We start from the raw sequence: 18314 nt of genomic DNA, 5'->3' as shown, positions 1-18314 counted from the left end.
TCTGTCTTGCTTGCTTTGGTTTATATTTCCTAAGAATAAGAATAATAATTAGAGAAAATACATGTTATTTCAAATGGGAAAAAGGAAAGCGAGATATTTATACTTTGTAAAAATTAATATAGTTTGTTGTAGACATTGTTATGGAGATAGTTGTTGAATTCTCCTTTCTGGGGAAGAAAAGTGTTTTGAAACAGGTTTAATAATTTAACCCAAAGAGTAGTGAATATTTTTCGGTTTGTTTGTTTGTGTGTTTTAAGGAACACTGTCCATTGGCGTGGGGAAATATAAACTTGTTTGATTACACAGATACTCTAGTATCTGGAAAAATGGCTTTGAATCTTTGGCCAGTACCTCATGGATTAGAAGATTTGCTGAATCCTATTGGTGTTACTGGGTCAAATCCAAATAAAGTAAGCTTTTTCTTATTATAAATTAGAATTTTTTTTCTTTTTTTATGACAAACACAATATACATGTAATAACTTTTATTCTATTTCTTAGGAAACCCCATGCTTAGAGATGGAGTTTGACTGGTTCAGCAGTAGTGTGGTAAAGTTTCCAGATATGTCAGTGATTGAAGAGCATGCCAACTGGTCTGTGTCCCGAGAAGCAGGATTTAGTTATTCCCATGCAGGACCGGTAAGACAAATCACTAAGTTTTCTTAAGTATCAGCCATAATCAGTGGATTTGGGTACATACTCTTTATACAGAAGGGGTTTCATATGTTTTAGTTACACTGGCATAGCTACTATAGGTGCTTGGACAGTATTGCAATATAATAAAATTCTCTATATGCTAATATTTTTACTGCAGCCCTACCTCTCCTTACTTTTCAGAGCTCTAGCCTGCCTTCATTTAACAAATACTTATTGAATGCCATTAATGTATGACATGTACCAGGCAATAACATTGTAACCTAAAGAGACCTCCACTGAGTATGTAGTCTAATGGTGCAAATAGATATTAAGCAGGTAAAAGCAAAAATATAAGATTATAGATTATGGTAAGTGCCAAGAAGGAAAAAGCAATAGTGTGCCAAGAATGACTAACAGAGGGATGGGAGACAAAGGCTAATATTGGGTTCAGAGAAGACTTTTTTAAATAGTAACCTTGAAGTTGAGCCAAAGTATAAATATATTGTTAGGTGAGCATGGAAGCAGAGGACATTGCTTCACCACCATAGCTCAATCCCCTAGAAAAACATATATATAAAATAGGATTTAAATATTGATCTAGTTGTCTGATCTTGGCCATAAATTTGGAACTACAAAATAATGGTGTAGGAACCATTAACTCTAACTCTTCCTTATTTCTCAAAGACAAAGGTGTCAGTGCTAAGAGAAGATGTTTTTGTTCTTTGTTAACGTTTTTTTCTAATTTTCAAATTTATCACTTTTGTTTTGACCTAGTTATAGGTCATAGATAGACCAACCAATCGAATGGACCAAGAGGTCCTGAAATATGCCTATCATATTTTACATATTCCTGGTGCAATAACAGCAGCACCCAGGGCAGCCAGCAATCCCACATTTAGGAACTTCCAATAGGGAGTTTACCAATCCCTTTTGTAAACTGAAGAAGAAGAAGAATAACCTTTACCCTTCCTGCCTATGCACTTTCGAAGACATAGAAAGGCTATTTTAAGTACAAATAAATTTAAAATCATTACTGAATTTTGTCAGATACTAAAAGTACAATTAAAATTAACTTTTTTGACATTAAAAAGAGATTCTCTTTCTTGAAATATGTAGCCACTATTCTATAAGTTTAATTCCTTTATGATAACTGCCCTGACCAGGTAGCTCAGTTAGTTAAAGCATCGTCCTGACAAGCCAAATTTGCAGATTCGATTCCCAGTCAGGGCACCTGCAGGAAGCAACCAATGAATGCTTAAATAAGTGGAACAACAAATCGCTGTTTCTTTCTTTCTCTTGCTCTCTCTCACCCCCCTCCCACCCCATCTGTCTTCCTCTCTTCCTTCCTCTCATTAAATCAATAAATTAGAAAAAGAATTCCTTGATGATCATTGTTAATATTTATCGAGTGCTTACTGTGTACCCAATGCCATACCAATCACTTTTCACATATTATCTCATTTCATCTTAAAAGCAATCTCTGTGAAGTAGGTACTATAATAACCCTTATATCACCAGTAAAGAAACAGGCATAAGGAGTCTAAATAACTTATCTAATGATCGCCCCGATTGGGGCGGGTGGGCCAGACCCCATCTGTGCACAAATTCCTGCATCGGGCCTCTAGTTCTATTATAAATGAGGAGGAATTCCTTAAATTTTAAGTTAGGGTTGAAATACTGATAAGCATTCTCATGACATGTCCATATCCTTATCCAATTAGTTATACCTGTAACTGGAAAGAAAAAGGTGATGTAGAAATTTAATAATTCCTTGGATCCATTATTCTGATTGGTATCTGTAAGTGTAAAAATAGAAATGTTTTACAAATATGAAGCAAAGAAGATGGCCATTCTCTCTAACAAAATTATGAGGCATCAAGGTTTTAAAAAAATGCTGCATTTTGACATGTGAGTACGAGAAGAACCAGAAGTAATGATAAGCTAGAACTTATTAGATATGTATTTAAAATCTGGACTTAGTATTTATAAGATGAATATGTCCAGGCTCATGCATGACAGTTGATAAGCAAGCAGTTAGTTGCATTCAAAGGATGTTGCTTATTTTGGATAATAACCTTGGTTTTATTATATTTAAAAAATATAATTGTTGTCATATAATTGTTTTTCACCATCACTTATTCTTCTCTAAGTTATTCTATATTAAAAATATAAACAAATAAAAATAAGTAAATAATGCAAAAGAATTAAAAGTCCATGGACCCAGATGGTAAGTGGTAATGACTACTTTTCCTGGTGAATTGAGGGTGAAGCATTTTTTATCTCTTACCCAAACTATTATTCCAGTAGCCTCCTGACTGGTCTCCCTCCCCCTGCAGAGGACCCAGAATGATCTTTATTAAACATAAATCAAATCATGATATTCATTGGTTAACTAACTTCCACTGAAAATAAAATCCAAACCTTTTACCCTGACCTGCAAATTTCTCACTGCTCTCCCTCACCTACTGGGCTGCAGGTTCACTGGCCTTCTTCCTGTGCCTCCTTCACACCAAGCTCATTCTTCCCCTGAGGCACTTTCCTGTTCCTCCATCTGCAATAGTCTTTTCCTGATCTTAGTGTGGATGGTTCTTTCTTGTCACTTGGATTACAATTAAACATTACCTTTTCATGCCTCCTCAGAGGCAATTTCTGAGCACCCAGTCTAAAGTAGTTACTCAGTCATTCTCTGTTACATCACCCAGAGTATTTAAATCAACTTTCCAATATTTTTCTTATTTGTTCATTTAATTTTCCACTGTAGCAATGGCCCTGTTAATAATACAGGTTCTTTTATAATTTTATGACCCCAAACAGTACGAACAAGACAAGGCACACAGTCCATGCTTTAATAAATATTTGTTGAGTAAATATGTGCTAGTAATATTTGTTGATGCTGTTAGATAAATTAACAATGTTTAAATGTATAAAAACCTAGTAGCATGGATGTTTACTTTCATTTTTAGCCATTAGGAATATGTGTAACCCTTTCTAAAGGATATATAATTGTTTTTTTATAATACATTAATGTGAATTCATAATTATTTATTACATAGTTAATATATCTACATTTAAAGAAAAAATATATTATTTGTAATTGTACCAAAAGTTGTGGTGTTTTTGGTTTCCAAACATGCAATGTGCATGGTTTTAATGGGGATATTGCTTCTACTTTTTTCCCTTATTTATTTTTACTGTTTAAATTTGAAAGCCTAAAAGTGACTATTAGGATGTATCCAAGCAACCATTATGAAAGAATTTACATTTTAATTTTATTATATTACTATTTCATATTCTCTTATTCCAGAAACATTATAACTTATTCACAACTAACGCCTAGTATCCAGTTTCTTACCCCTGACTAACTTTAGCAGTTACTGTTCTGTGGTTGGTGGTAATGTTAACCAAATAAGTTACTGGAAGAAGAAAAAAAAGTTACTGGATTTGTTCCACAAATACTGTCTTGAGCTGATTCTTCCCTATTCCTGAAAATAAAGTCTTATCATGGGAATAGTAAACTGTTTCACAGCAGTTAATAAGCAATATAAAGTGTACTGACAGTTTTCTTTCTTTTTTTATGTGGATCACTCATGAAAAATATAGCAGAGAAAATCATATAAGATATTACTTTATTTTACAGAGTAACAGACTAGCTAGAGACAACGAATTAAGGGAAAATGATAAAGAACAGCTCCGAGCAATTTGTACCCGAGATCCTCTCTCTGAAATCACTGAGCAGGAGAAAGATTTTCTTTGGAGCCACAGGTAAGTGTTAAGATGAAGAGTCTCCGTTTCTTTTGTTACAGAAGAAAATAAAGAATTGGCTTTGGCTGATCTTGCCTTTTTTTCTACCATACCTATTAAAGTAAATAAAGCATAATACACGACTTTTTACACAAACATCCTTTTTAAAGTTGTAGATATAGAGCAATATTTCTAGAGAGAATCATGCTGCATTGGTATTAACTTTGGACATTGAATGCTTTTTTAAAAATTCTAAGTTGATAACACCTTTTTTAGGATTTGGTTTTTATTTTTGCTTTTTAATAAAATTCAAGATCCCCAAAAAATATCCTGTTGTTTTAGATCAATTTAGTTGGTCTAACAGTGGTCGGCAAACTGCGGCTCACGAGCTACATGCAGCTCTTTGGTCCCTTGAGTGTGGCTCTTCCACAAAATGCCACGTGCGGGCGCGCATGTACAGTGCGATTGAAACTTCGTGGCCCGTGCGCAGAAGTCGGTATTTTGTGGAAGAGCCACACTCAAGGGGCCAAAGAGCCGCATGTGGCTCGCGAGCCGCAGTTTGCCGACCACTGGATATTTCCATTTTTAGGAGTTCCCTTCATTTTCCTTTTTTTCTTACACTTCCTCAAAGTAATAGTGTAATGCCTTATTTTTACTTATGAAGAAGTTATCGTACTACTTGGTGACACTGTTTTATTTAAATAAAGCAATTGCAGTGCATTTCTGCAGAAGTTCCTTAAAACATAAATTGTTTCCCGTGACCACAGTAGAAGTGGTGACTCTTCTCATGGTCCAAGTTGCTTAAGTAGGTGAATAAAAGGAGCTACATAAAGAGTGTTATAAAATAAATTCACAATTTTTCCTAAGTACCTGCCTTCCATTTGGATTTTTCTTTTGCCTCCCTTGCCATTATAACTGTATCTAAGTATCTATGTACATATATATATGCAACAAAATGTTAAAACACTGATTTCTTTTGATTTTAAGGAAGGCTAGTAATGATAAAATGTTAAGTGTTTGGAACTTCTTAAAGATTGTATAGTTGGAAATTTAGACATCTAGGCCTTATGAATAACATGCAAGAATGTTTTTTATTTTGTTTTATCTTTTCCACACAGACACTATTGTGTAACTATCCCTGAAATTCTACCCAAATTGCTTCTGTCTGTTAAATGGAATTCTAGAGATGAAGTAGCTCAGGTAAATGCATGTTTGAGATTCCTGAATAACTGTTGCTTGGATTGTTTTCTCTCACAAAGTCTGCATAACTATGAGGTGAAATAGACTGTTTTAAGTTAATTAATAATGGTAATATAGTAGAGAAAAATACCATTCAGACTGCTTCCACTGATAAAATTAATTAATTAGGACTGAACATTTTAAGCACTGAATTTATAAGGGGACTTTTATCTAAACTAATTTTAAAATGAAGGGTTCATTCACAACTGTCTTTGCTTTAAAAATATGATTTGTGGTCTTTCTCATGCACAGATGTACTGCTTGGTAAAAGACTGGCCTCCAATCAAACCCGAACAAGCTATGGAGCTTCTGGACTGCAACTACCCAGACCCTATGGTTCGAAGTTTTGCTGTTCGATGCTTAGAAAAATATTTAACAGATGACAAACTTTCTCAGTATCTAATTCAGCTAGTACAGGTAAAATAATGTAAAAAAGAAAAATTATGTTTTATTCTAAGTCCATGCAACTTCCAAAACCTCTACTGTATTAACTGATTTTATGCTTTTTTTAAAAATTAGTTTTGTCACCAGTAGTATCTACTTTCTTTCTAAAAAATTACCTTTAATTCCAACCATGCAAAATTTGACTCTGGTTGATGTAAAGTTGTTTTATGTTTGTTTTTAAACACATAGGTCCTAAAATATGAACAGTATTTGGATAACCTGCTTGTGAGATTTTTACTCAAAAAAGCGTTGACTAATCAAAGGATTGGGCACTTTTTCTTTTGGCATTTAAAGTAAGTCAAATTATTTTCCCATTAAATTATCTACAGACATATTACTTTCTTTATGTATAAATATGCATACTTATATACTACTAGAGGCCCGGTGCACAAAAATTTGTGCACTGGGGGGCAAGGGGTCCCTCAGCCCGGCCTGTGCCCTCTCACAGTCTGGGACCCCTTGGGGGATGACCACCTGCTGGCTTAGGCCTTCTCCCCAGGGGATTGGGCCTAAGATGGCAATCAGACATCCCTCTGGCAGCCCGGCAGCCCCCGGGGGATGTCCACTTGCCAGTGGGGAGCCGACCTAAGCTGCAGTCAGACATCCTTAGCGCTGCTGAGGAGGCAGGAGAGGCTCCCACCACCACCGCTGTACTGGCAGCCATCAGCCTGGCTTGTGGCTGAGCAGAGCTCCCCCATGTGGGAGTGCACTGACCACCAGAGGGCAGCTCCTGCATTGAGCGTCTGCCCCCTGGTGGTCAGTGTGTGTCATAGTGACCTGTCATTCCCAGTCTTTCTACTGTTAGGGTCAGTTTGCATATTACCCTTTTACTATATAGGATAGAGGCCTAGTGCACGGTTGGGGGCCGGCTGGTTTGCCTTGAAGGGTGTCTCAGGTCAGGGTGGGGGTCCCGCTTGGGTGCCTGGCCAGCCTGGTTGAGGGGCTGATGGCTGTTTGCAGCTGGTCACACCCCCTTCAGGGTGGGGGTCCCCACTGGGGTGCCTGGCCAGTCTGGGTGAGGGGCTGAGGGCCGTTTTCAGGCTGGCCGGCAACTGAAGCTCCCAGCCTCTCCTTTTTTTCTTTTTCTTTTTAATTCTGGGATTTATTTACCTTCTATAATCGAAACTTTGTTGCCGTCCTTGCTTGCTGTAGCTCTGAGGCCACCGCCTGCTGAAAGCAGGTATCTGGGGTTTGTTTAGCTTCTATAATTGAAACTTAGTTGCCATCACTGGAACTAAGAGCCGGCTCCAGCTCCGTGGCCACGGCCAGCTGAAAGCAGTATCTGGGGTTTGTTTAGCTTCTATAATTGAAACATTGTTGCTTTCGGGCTCAGAGCCGGGCCGCAGCAGGCGGGGAACCTTGACTTCCTCCATCACTGGAGCAAGCAAGCCTCCTGCTTGCTTCAGCTGCGTGGCTGCCGGCTGCCATCTTTGTTAGCAGTTAATTTGCCCTGATTAGCCAATGGTAAGCATAGTGGAGGTATGGTTAATTACCCTTTTTGTCTTTTATCAGATAGGATAGCTTTTGTTTGTCTGGAAAAATTTTCCATATTGAAAATATGTGGTACCAATGATGAGTTTCCCCTCAACCTTTTCTCTTTAGAATTAAATAAACAGTGAAATTCAAAACTGAATTTTCTACAGGAATGAGAGCTGAAATATTTTAAAGACTTTGATTCTACTTTAAGTGAAGTTAAATTTGCTAGGTTAATGTTGATTAATGGTATATTTGGTTTCACTGTGTGTGTGGATTAAAATATCCCAAAATAAAGAAAAAAATCTTACCTTGGAATTGGAATTCAGAAGAATAATAACAAAAATCTCAAATTTCTCATTAGAAAAGAAGCTAATTAAGAATAGAAAAAATTATGTAGAATCAGATATACCTAATACTCAAAGTTAGGGGTCATAAACCAAACACTTTTTTCTAAATTTAGAAACAGATTTGTAGTTAACATGGTTTTTTAAATGTTAAAATTTAAAATGAAACCTAGAAGCTGGGTTTAAAATAACATAAATTTATTTTGGGATTTTCTCTTTAAGTTCCTTTTGGCTGGGTTAGTTGAGCTTCTGGGATTTCTAGATTTATAGTTTTTATCATATTTGGAAAATTATTATGTATTTAGCAATGTTGCTTAATAAAATTTCATTTCATTCCCCCCCCCCCAAAAAAAATAACTTAAATTCTGAGACAGTGTAGAAAAGGAACATGTATGCCAGCAGAGTCGAACAGTATTCACTGAACTCTTAACTCCCTCCCTATTCATTATATTTTTGTTCCTACTTTCCCTTTGTTCATGTTTATATATCTTGTACTGAGAGATTAGTTAATAAAAATTAGTTGAAATAAACCTAAAAGCTAGTACATTAACATTTGAAGAACTATCAAACTCTCGATTGCTTTGCTTCTGAATGATAAGTTTTAAATTATTTTATTGTTAGTATGATATAACATTTATTGAATTTAGAAAAAAAAATTTTAAATATGTATATACTCATTTGAGAATATATGTGTGTGTGTGTGTGTGTGTGTGTGTGTGTGTATTGTCCTTTTTGTTTTAATCTTGCACTGTTCCTCTAGATCTGAGATGCACAATAAAACAGTTAGTCAGAGGTTTGGCCTGCTTTTGGAATCCTACTGCCGTGCATGTGGGATGTATTTGAAGCACCTGAACAGGCAAGTCGAGGCTATGGAAAAGCTCATCAACTTAACTGACATTCTCAAACAAGAGAAGAAGGATGAGACTCAAAAGGTATATGACTCTTTAGTTTGTTTTTAAAACTCTTTATTGCAGTGTGGCAGGGTTTTTTGAGAGCCCAGTGTACAGGAGTGTGCAAAAGTAGGTCTATAATTGTGAGTACACAAATAATTAATATTTATTTATTATTGTATTGTTTATTTGTATTATTTCCATATGAACAAGTGTAAACCTACTTTTGCCCACCTCTGCATATGCAGATCATGGGTCTTAGAATCAAGCATATTAGGATTTGTATCCATTTCCACTGGCTCTTGGCTGTGTAATGTTGGACACATTATTTAGTCTCTTGGCTGTGTAATGTTGGACACATTATTTAGTCTTTGAGATTCATCTTCCTTATCTGTAAAATGGGAATAATTCTTTCTTCATAATGTTGTTGTGATAATTAAATTATATGAGATATGCAAAGCTCCTGTCACAGTCCCTAGAACATGGGAAGTGCCCGGTAAATGTTAGTTCTCTCTCTCTCTCTTCCTTTCTTTTTTATATAATCCTTTTAAAAATAATTTTTCCAATACTTTCAACAATAAAGAATTATTAAAAAATAAATAAAAATAATTTTCCCTATTCTGTGTCACTTACTCTTTTAGTAATGACCTTGAAAATGAGTGGAAGAAAATTAGTGTTTACATTTCAGAGTTTAAAATGGACTTAGTTACTCAGTGAATATGTCACGCTTTAGTCAAGTGCAGTCAAGCTTAGAGTTTCTGAGGAATATGAAATATGAAGATATTTCATGAACTTTTCCTATTCTTTATCCTTTATTCCACCATATTTTATAGTTAAAAGTGAAATCATACTTCATCTCTAATGAAATGAAAAAAAAATCCCAGCTTATTAGTGAGTCCTCAAAGTACACAGAATGTAAATTAGCAGTACTGAATTAATTTTTCTAATATCTTCATTAATATTGCTTGAAAAAATATTACTTTCTGTAAAAAAAAAAGTTACTGTTTTAATCTAAATGCCACAGAATTGATTTTATTAAAGTTGTGGTATATAAGTTTAAATATAGATTCTTAGAAAATAATTATACTGTTTCTGATGCTAGAATTGTGAGCAAGAGGGGACTAGACTGCTTTGAAAGAATAACGCTTATTAGATTTATATTGTAACTGAGATAAGAAAAAAGAAACTAGATATTAGTTAAATTAGTAAATATAGGCATTTTTTCTAAACTAGAATTTTATATAACAGATTGGCCATGATACAGTGGGTTAATTAGGAACATGAAATTCACTACTCAGATTACTATTGGCTTAAATGGAGTTGTGATAGGGAACTAAAAACGCAGTCATAGGATTTGTGGAATCTAAAAAAAACAACAACAACTGAGCAAGCAGAACGGAAACAGACTAATAGATACAGAGAACTTTTTGATGGTTGTCAGATGGTAGGGGATGATTGAAAAAAGTGAACGGGTTAAAAAATACAAATTGGAAATTATTGAATGGTCACAGGGATGTAAAGTACTGCCCCAGTCACAGGACTAAAGGCAGTTACTTTGTGTGGTTTGTATTTTATCATAACAATGATAAAGTGCAGGAAACAGTGTGCTAACATTAGGGCTGATAGCGACAGAGAAAGCGATGCCTTTACATGATCAAGAGCCCTAGTCAGTGATGACTACATTTTCTAGCTATTCACTTATACATAGTGAGGAAGGGGGGGCGGGGATTTGTTACTAAAATCCAGCATGAATATAAATTTATTATGAAGTCCTAAACTCTTTTTTTTGTTCCCCACTCATATTTTACATTTTCAATAGATAGAGGTTTTCTAAAATAAAATGGCAATTATTGCATGATAGCTCAGCAGTCTGGGCTCTGCTTTGAACTGATTAAAAAAGCATGTTCCTTTCTAACTCTATGCTAGAGCATGAGTATAGTGTGAGACTCAGTGTAACAAATGTTTTTACAAGTCCTTTTCCCAGCAGTTCCTTTTAGCCTCCCTTGACCTTTTCTACCCAACAGAAAGAGAGTGAACATGATGTCTCCATAGCTTTCCCTCTACAACAGTGGGTCAGCAAACTTTTTCTTACAAGGCCAGATAATAAATAGATTTTCAGGCCATGTGGACTCTGTTGTAATTACTTAATTCTGCTGTTTGAGTGAGAAAACAGCCAACGTCTAAATGAATGGGCATGGCTATATTCAATTCAATATGATTTACAAAATCTGGCCACTGACCTGCTGTAGTTGACCACGCCCTGTTCTAGAGCCAAAGAATTGCCTCTGTCATCAGGCAGAGTTCTGCTCACAGGGAGGTGCACAGTGCTGTCACTCTCACCTCTGCCTAAGTTTGTCTGCTCTGTGTTACAGAAACACATCTAACTAGAATGCTGCCAATCCAAGCTATCAATTCAAAGGCTGAGGTTCCAGTGTATAAAAGAAATTAGCAGTTAGTTTTATCTTTTATGAGCTCATCTCTAATCACGATTACACTAATTTATCAGGTACAGATGAAATTTTTAGTTGAGCAGATGCGGCGACCAGATTTCATGGATGCTCTACAGGGCTTTCTATCTCCTCTAAATCCTGCTCATCAATTAGGGAATCTCAGGTAAGGTACCTTATTGGAAGTTTTATTTATATATTTAAATAGTACCCTCTTTGGAGAAAATCTTGAGAAAAGTCAAAATGTCCATTATAATTAGCCCTAGCTGGTTTAGTTCAGTGGGTAGATGTCGGCCTGTGGACTGGGGGGATCCCAGGTTCGATTCCGGTTAAGGGCACATGCCCAGGTTGTGGGCTTGATCCCCAGTTTGGGGGTGCAGGAGGCAGCCGATCAATAATTCTCTCTCATCATTGATGTTTCTCTCCCTTTTCCTTCCTCTCTGAAATCAATAAAAATATATATATTTTTAAAAGTCCATTATAATTAGAATATTCCATTATACAGGGTGAGGCAAATGTAGGTTTACAGTTGTGAATACATGAAGCACAGTTTATTCGTGTATTATTTATTAATTATTGTATTATTTCCTATACAAACAACTGTAAACCTACTTTTTCCCCACCTTGTACATGCTTCCTTCTCCCATTCTCCTACCCTACAAAGTAAGAGTTACAAAATTTTCTTAACACTACGGTGTCGGGTGAATTTCCCGCCAAAATATAAGATGGCGCGTTAAAATGCCTATATCTTTTGAAGTATGGGTTCGATTGAAATGAAATATTTGGTAATACGCAGTTACAATCGGCCCGAGTCTACACGTTTCCCGCACTCCACCGCAAATCCATATGAACCGAGTTTAAGACGGCTCCCACGGAGTACGCGCAATTCACGCGAGCCGACTTAACTCGTATCCCGCAACCCAAGTGTTAAGTTCAGAATGAGTTTTACTACTTTAATAATGGAGTTTAAAACACTCTAGAGCCAGAATTTCTTGTATCATAGGATAAGAAATGGAATGTAATATCTGTAAAACTAAGGATGTGGCCCTGGCTGACGTTATTCAGTGGTTAGAGCATCGGCCTGCGCACCAAAGGGTCGCGAGTTCAATTCCAGTCAAGGGCACATATCTGGGTTGCAGGTTCAGTCCCCAGCCCAGGTTGGGGCACATGTGAGAGGCAACCAATTGATGTTTCTCTCACATTGATGTTTTTCTTTTTTTCTTCCTCTCCCTCCTCCTTTCCACTTTCTCTGAAAATCAATGGAAAAAATATCCTTGGGTGAGGATTGAAAAAAAGAATGTGAATAGGAAAAAAAAAAACTAATAATGTGTCCCTATGTTTGTTGAAAATTCATAAGCTATTATGTAATTAATTTTTAAGCTTAATATTTTTTACTTTTTTAAATTATTTATTGATTTGAGAGAGCGAGGAAGAGAGGGAGGGAAGTGGGGGGGACATCAATTTGCTATTCCAATTAATCTACTCATTCATTGGTCGCTTATATATGCCCTGACCAGGGATTGAACCTTCAACCTTGGTGTATCAGGACAACCCTCTAACCAACTGAGCTTTTCTCTTTATAATCCCTTAGAAATGAATTCATTAATAAAATCAAGTAGAAACTTTAAAATTTTTATAACACTTTAGAAAGCTATGCTATTTTAAAATTAATTTGAGGGTAAAAGAATAATAAAGCTAAAGTGCCTATTAAAGTGTTTAACTATTTTAAAGGCTTGAAGAGTGTCGAATTATGTCCTCTGCAAAAAGGCCACTGTGGTTGAATTGGGAGAACCCAGACATCATGTCAGAGTTACTCTTTCAGAACAATGAGATCATCTTTAAAAATGGGGATGGTAAGGAAGAGTATTAATGAACCTATGATGCATGAATTTAGCTATCCTTTTATATACAGGATATTTATGAACCATGAAGACTATTGAAAGCTATTTAAGGAATATGCATGTGGTAAAATGTGTAATATTAAGCAGATGTCTTGGCCTTGAGAATATGTATGTATAATTATTGAAAAGAAGTACTGGTTTAGAATCAGAAAGCTTGAATCTGTTTCTAACTATCATTTGTTTAGCTATGAGAGTGTCCATTTATTCCATAAACATTTGATGTGCTAGACAGTGGGGTTGTAAGAATAAACAAAACAGAATCCCTGCCCTCTTAAAGGTCACATTCTAGCAGAGAAGAGAGGGATGTAAGACAAATAATTATAAAAATAAAATTACAACCATGGTACAAAGGAAAAGTGTAGTTTGCTAAGAAATCATGTGAAAGGAGACCCTAATTTACTTGGAGAACAGGCTGTGGGGGAGCAGTGTGAGGGTCACTGATGGGTTTCCATTGGGGAAATGACATTTCAGCATTGAATTCAGTTAATCGAATGTTTAAGTATAAACATGTTCACATTTAAGAATTCAGAAAAATAAATGTTTTAATTTAAAATGGTTGGAAAATAGTTTATCCTACATTGTTATATAGATGAGTTTATGTAGATACTTTAGAAATGGGTTAAAGAGTCAAAATATTGCTTCCTTATAGATTATTTTGAAGAGTAAACATAGCTCTATTTATTTATCATTTGAAAACAATGTGATGACATGATACCCAAATGTGTACTTATGGCATTAAGTGGTAGTACATATTATTTGAATTTCAGATTTGCGGCAAGATATGCTAACACTTCAAATTATTCGCATTATGGAAAATATCTGGCAAAATCAAGGTCTTGATCTTCGGTAGGTAACCAATAAGGCATCATGTTTGTTGAAAATTACCCTAAAAAAGTAAGCTATTCGTAAATATTAATTTTAAAGCATGTAGAGGCATACATATGTAAAGAAAAGTATGGGGCAGTAATTAACACTAGTTCCTTTCCTTTGTCCTCCTCCTCTTTGGCTTACAGTACCTACTGAGATTCAGCTAAGTAAGAAGAGCTCTCTCTTATAAGCTGGTAGATTGCAACTGCAAGTGTGTTTAGGAACAGGACATAGGAGACAAAAGGCCCCTGTTGTCTTTCAGAAGTTGAGTTTAGAAGAAAGTTTCTTTCATAACTTTAAATTTTCTAATTTTAAAACTTTCTAAATTCTCTAGTCTTGAGTCAATTTTGCAGAAAAATTTATGAAAGCAACTAATCTTAAAGCTTTTACCATTCTGTTGATTTCTGGCCAGCCTTCCACAATCACCAGTATTATCTCCAAGTTTTCTCTCATGCGTCATCTTCTAGTGACCTTTGCTTCTAATGGTTTTTCCTTCTCTTACTTTGCAAATCTAGGATCTTTCAGGCAAAGGCCACACTCTCCAGAAGTATTTTGTCTGTAAATGGGCATAAGAGATAGGAATCAACACTAGCTAGATTAGGGTTTATTTGTATGCTTCTAGACTAAGAATAGCTTGTATATAAAAGTGTATCGGTGACAAATAATAGAACCCTTTTATGGCAAAGAAGAAAAATGGACATCTCAAGTAACCTGCCAAATTACAAATTTTAGTTATCAACTTTAATTCTTAATTTCTTTTATTCTTTGCCTAATCCCTGCTGCCTTCCCAAAACAATTCCTGTTATATGAATCAGGTTTCCTTTTTTGGTATAATTTCCTGTTGTGAGAGATCCACATGCTGCTGCTACCACCACTCCCAGGGGAGTAGAGTACAAAAGAGAATGCAGAACTAGCCAGTAGAGGAAAGATTTAACTATATATCTCTGGTAATTAAAGATATTTAATTATAAATTAGTGACTGTGCAAAAAAAGCATCTCAAGTTGAGCTTGGTCATTGGAAAGTAAATTGGATCTTTAGAAAGTTTTTAAGTCATAATATTTTCTAAATATTGTTCTTTAAATTTAATTAAATTCAGGTTAAAATTTTTGTTTAAAGTTTAAGTTTAAATAAAATGATAACATTTTTATTTATTCTTGGCAAAACTTAGATTCAGGATTATGGTGATTCTGTTTGGTGGTGTTTTGTTTTTCTTCCTAACTAGCCTTATAGGGACTATGTGACTCTTTAAACTATGAGCACGTTCAGTAGCAATAAAATATAAATAAGAGAATGAGCAGGAGTACAGCCTTAAGAAATTCCTGTATTTACCAGAGCAGATAGAAGAAAAGATTCCATAAGAAAAATGTTCAAAAGAGTAGGAGGACCAGAGTAAGTGATTCACAGAACCCCAAAGAGGGAGAGATTCACAAACAATTTAGTGTCATGTGCTTCAGGGTATTTCTTAAGCCCTTGGATCTGATTATTCATGATTAGCTTTAAGAAGAGCTGACTAAGTAAAGAGGTAGGCGGACTCAAACTCTAAGCTTCCTTCCATTAAAATACTGTATTAGATTGAATACAGAAGCATATATGAAAATTCAGCTCATACTGTTAAGCTAGACATTCAAGAAATTTGAAATAATGGAAAACAGTGCTACTCTTCTCATTAAGTTTTTTAATACAGTCTTTTATATCATAATAGATGTTATTTATATTACCTTATAATAGCTTGTTGTTATTTTATAATTATTTTATGAATTCATTAATATTTTATTTTTTCCATTTTAATTTCTAACATCAATAGATATAGCCCATATAAATAAAAACTCTTGGGAATCCACAGTAATTTTTAAGAATATTAACAAGTCCTGAGACCAAAAATTTGAAACTGTTGCCTTAAAGTATTATTTAAATGTCAATGAAACATCTTTAAATTCATATTTTTAAGCTACAAATGTTTATAAAATTTTAATTGCCATAATAATTTTCTTAATGCTTTTCTGATATACAAGTAAATGTTTTCTCAATTCAAGGTTATAATAAATGATGGGAGATCGTTTTGAGGATTTTTCTAGGAATGTCATCTATATATATAAAAGCCTAAGTGACGGAATGACTGAGCGACCGGTCAACCGGTAGCTATGACGTGTACTGACCACCAGGTGGGCAGATGCTCAACGCAGGAGCTGCCCCCTGGTGGTCAGTGCGCTTCCACAGCCAGAGCACTGCTCAGCCGGAAGCCGGGCTCACAGCTGGCAAGCACAGCTGTGGTGGTGCGAGCCTCTCCCACCTCCGCAGCAGCGCTACCGGGCGGCGGCAGGCACAATGGGGCCGGGATGAGTAGGAGCAAGCGGCGTGGTGTCCAACCCGGCCTCCTACCTGGCCGCCTGCCGCTTCATGCACTACTACATCCCTCGGGAGATGGTTTTGGGCTGAAACCGGCAGTCTGACATCTCCCGAGGGGTCCCAGATTGCAAGAGGGCACAGGCCAGTCTGAGGGACCCCACCGGTGCACGAATTCGTGCACCAGGCCTCTAGTACTATAATAAAAAAATAAAATAAGGTTAAGGGAGTAACATGACAAATTTGCAAATACAAATTTTCATGGACTAGCCTGTTAAAATCTTTGCTATTTTAAAATTCTGTCCTTTAACTGCAAATGTTTCGATCCTTTTCCAGAATGTTGCCTTATGGCTGCCTGTCCATTGGGGACTGTGTGGGGCTCATTGAGGTGGTGAGAAACTCTCACACCATCATGCAGATCCAGTGCAAAGGGGGCCTGAAAGGGGCCCTGCAGTTCAACAGCCACACGCTGCACCAGTGGCTCAAGGACAAGAACAAAGGGGAAATGTGAGTGTGTCATTCTTAGCTTCCTGTGTAATCCACGTTGTTGTCAGACACGTCTTTTAACGGTTGAATATACTTCTGAGTTAGACCAGAGAAAGCAGCTTACTTACTTTGAAAAAAAATATGTTCAACCTTTGACATATATGAGATTGTGTTTAAATGATCAGAATTGCTTATTACTTAGTGAAATCCTATACATTCCACATAGCTATCTAAAAGGTGTTTTTTCTTATTGCTTATTCTTTTTTAGAAAAATTAACATTGCAAATTAAAATTTTTACTTCTAGGTTATTGTTATAGCAATTAGAAAAAATATTTTAATGACATAATAAGTATTTTTTCACTATAATAAGAATTGTGCTTTGGTCTGAGAGTATCTGGAAATTCCTTAGAAACCTTTGAAAATTTTAGAATCTCAAAACTTCTCACTTCTTTGGACATAATTACTTCTTCCCCCTAATGTCAGTGATTGTTTTCATTGCTTTAATACAGACTTTGACCATTTTTTCCCAGTTTGGACTGGATCACTCTGTATTTCCACAGAACTCATAAAGAGTTTATTTCTTCTTTGTAGATATGATGCAGCCATTGATCTGTTTACACGTTCATGTGCTGGATATTGTGTCGCTACCTTCATTTTGGGAATTGGAGATCGTCACAATAGCAACATCATGGTTAAAGATGATGGACAAGTAATAGCTTTCTCTTTTCAACCGTTTTGGTGTTCTTAAACTTGTTAATTCAGGATATTATATTTCTGCATTTATCAAACTATAACATAATTTTTTCTGTTTGAAAGCTGTTCCATATAGATTTTGGACACTTTTTGGATCACAAGAAGAAAAAATTTGGTTATAAACGAGAACGTGTGCCATTTGTTTTGACACAAGATTTCTTAATAGTGATTAGTAAAGGAGCCCAGGAATGCACCAAGACAAGAGAATTTGAGAGGTAAGCTCAAGAAATCAAAAGCACAAAATGAAGAATTCTTGCTGCTATATCAAACCAATTGATACTTTTCAATCAATATAAATAAAAGATGTTATATTAACATTGGAGTATAAACTGAATATTTTAATTTATTGTATAATGCAGTGAAGAAAAAGAAAACTATTTAGTCAAAGTCTAAAAGGAAAGTGATCTTTAAACTTCTTAATACATTAAGCTTTTACTTACTGCTGTTAAAATACTTGGACTCCACCTTCTCATATTGACAAATAATGTATAGTGCTTAAGACATTTTTTAGTCATGCAATTTGAGGAATTCAGTCAACTATAAGTAGTTTATCTTAAACCTTAAAGTACTTTTAAAACCTTTTATAAAATTTTGTTTTATCTATAACTCAGTCCTGGCCCTAGACTGAATCCTAAATGGATTGATTCATACATTTAATAAGTCCTTATTAAACTCCTAATGTGCCAGACCTTCTTGTAGGTACTGAAGATAAAGCAGTAAACAAAGTCTTTTTGGGTGCGTGAAGT

General features: G+C 35.6%; 1 protein-coding gene across 4 annotated transcripts in view; it reads left to right on the top strand.

Annotated features, from left to right (window-relative positions):
- PIK3CA (phosphatidylinositol-4,5-bisphosphate 3-kinase catalytic subunit alpha) overlaps window positions 1–18314 on the top strand; it is a 77872-nt gene that overhangs the window by 53108 nt on the left and 6450 nt on the right. For 3 of the 4 annotated variants that reach the window (XM_014452340.2, XM_023750658.1, XM_023750660.1), the window contains 13 exons: window positions 258–410; window positions 501–638; window positions 4273–4397; window positions 5495–5576; window positions 5868–6032; window positions 6249–6352; window positions 8640–8811; window positions 11276–11382; window positions 12948–13069; window positions 13885–13963; window positions 16665–16835; window positions 17407–17524; window positions 17632–17783. In XM_014452340.2, the coding sequence (XP_014307826.1) occupies window positions 258–410; window positions 501–638; window positions 4273–4397; window positions 5495–5576; window positions 5868–6032; window positions 6249–6352; window positions 8640–8811; window positions 11276–11382; window positions 12948–13069; window positions 13885–13963; window positions 16665–16835; window positions 17407–17524; window positions 17632–17783 (1688 nt within the window). The remainder of the gene's footprint in view (window positions 1–257; window positions 411–500; window positions 639–4272; window positions 4398–5494; window positions 5577–5867; window positions 6033–6248; window positions 6353–8639; window positions 8812–11275; window positions 11383–12947; window positions 13070–13884; window positions 13964–16664; window positions 16836–17406; window positions 17525–17631; window positions 17784–18314) is intronic. The other variant, XM_023750659.1, reaches the window with a different exon arrangement.

Source organism: Myotis lucifugus, unplaced genomic scaffold (genome assembly GCF_000147115.1).
Source record: "Myotis lucifugus unplaced genomic scaffold, Myoluc2.0 scaffold_14, whole genome shotgun sequence".
In the NCBI taxonomy this organism is placed as follows: domain Eukaryota; kingdom Metazoa; phylum Chordata; class Mammalia; order Chiroptera; family Vespertilionidae; genus Myotis; species Myotis lucifugus.
The sequence above is the reverse complement of the archived record's forward strand: the minus strand, read 5'-3'. Positions and strand labels throughout refer to the sequence as shown.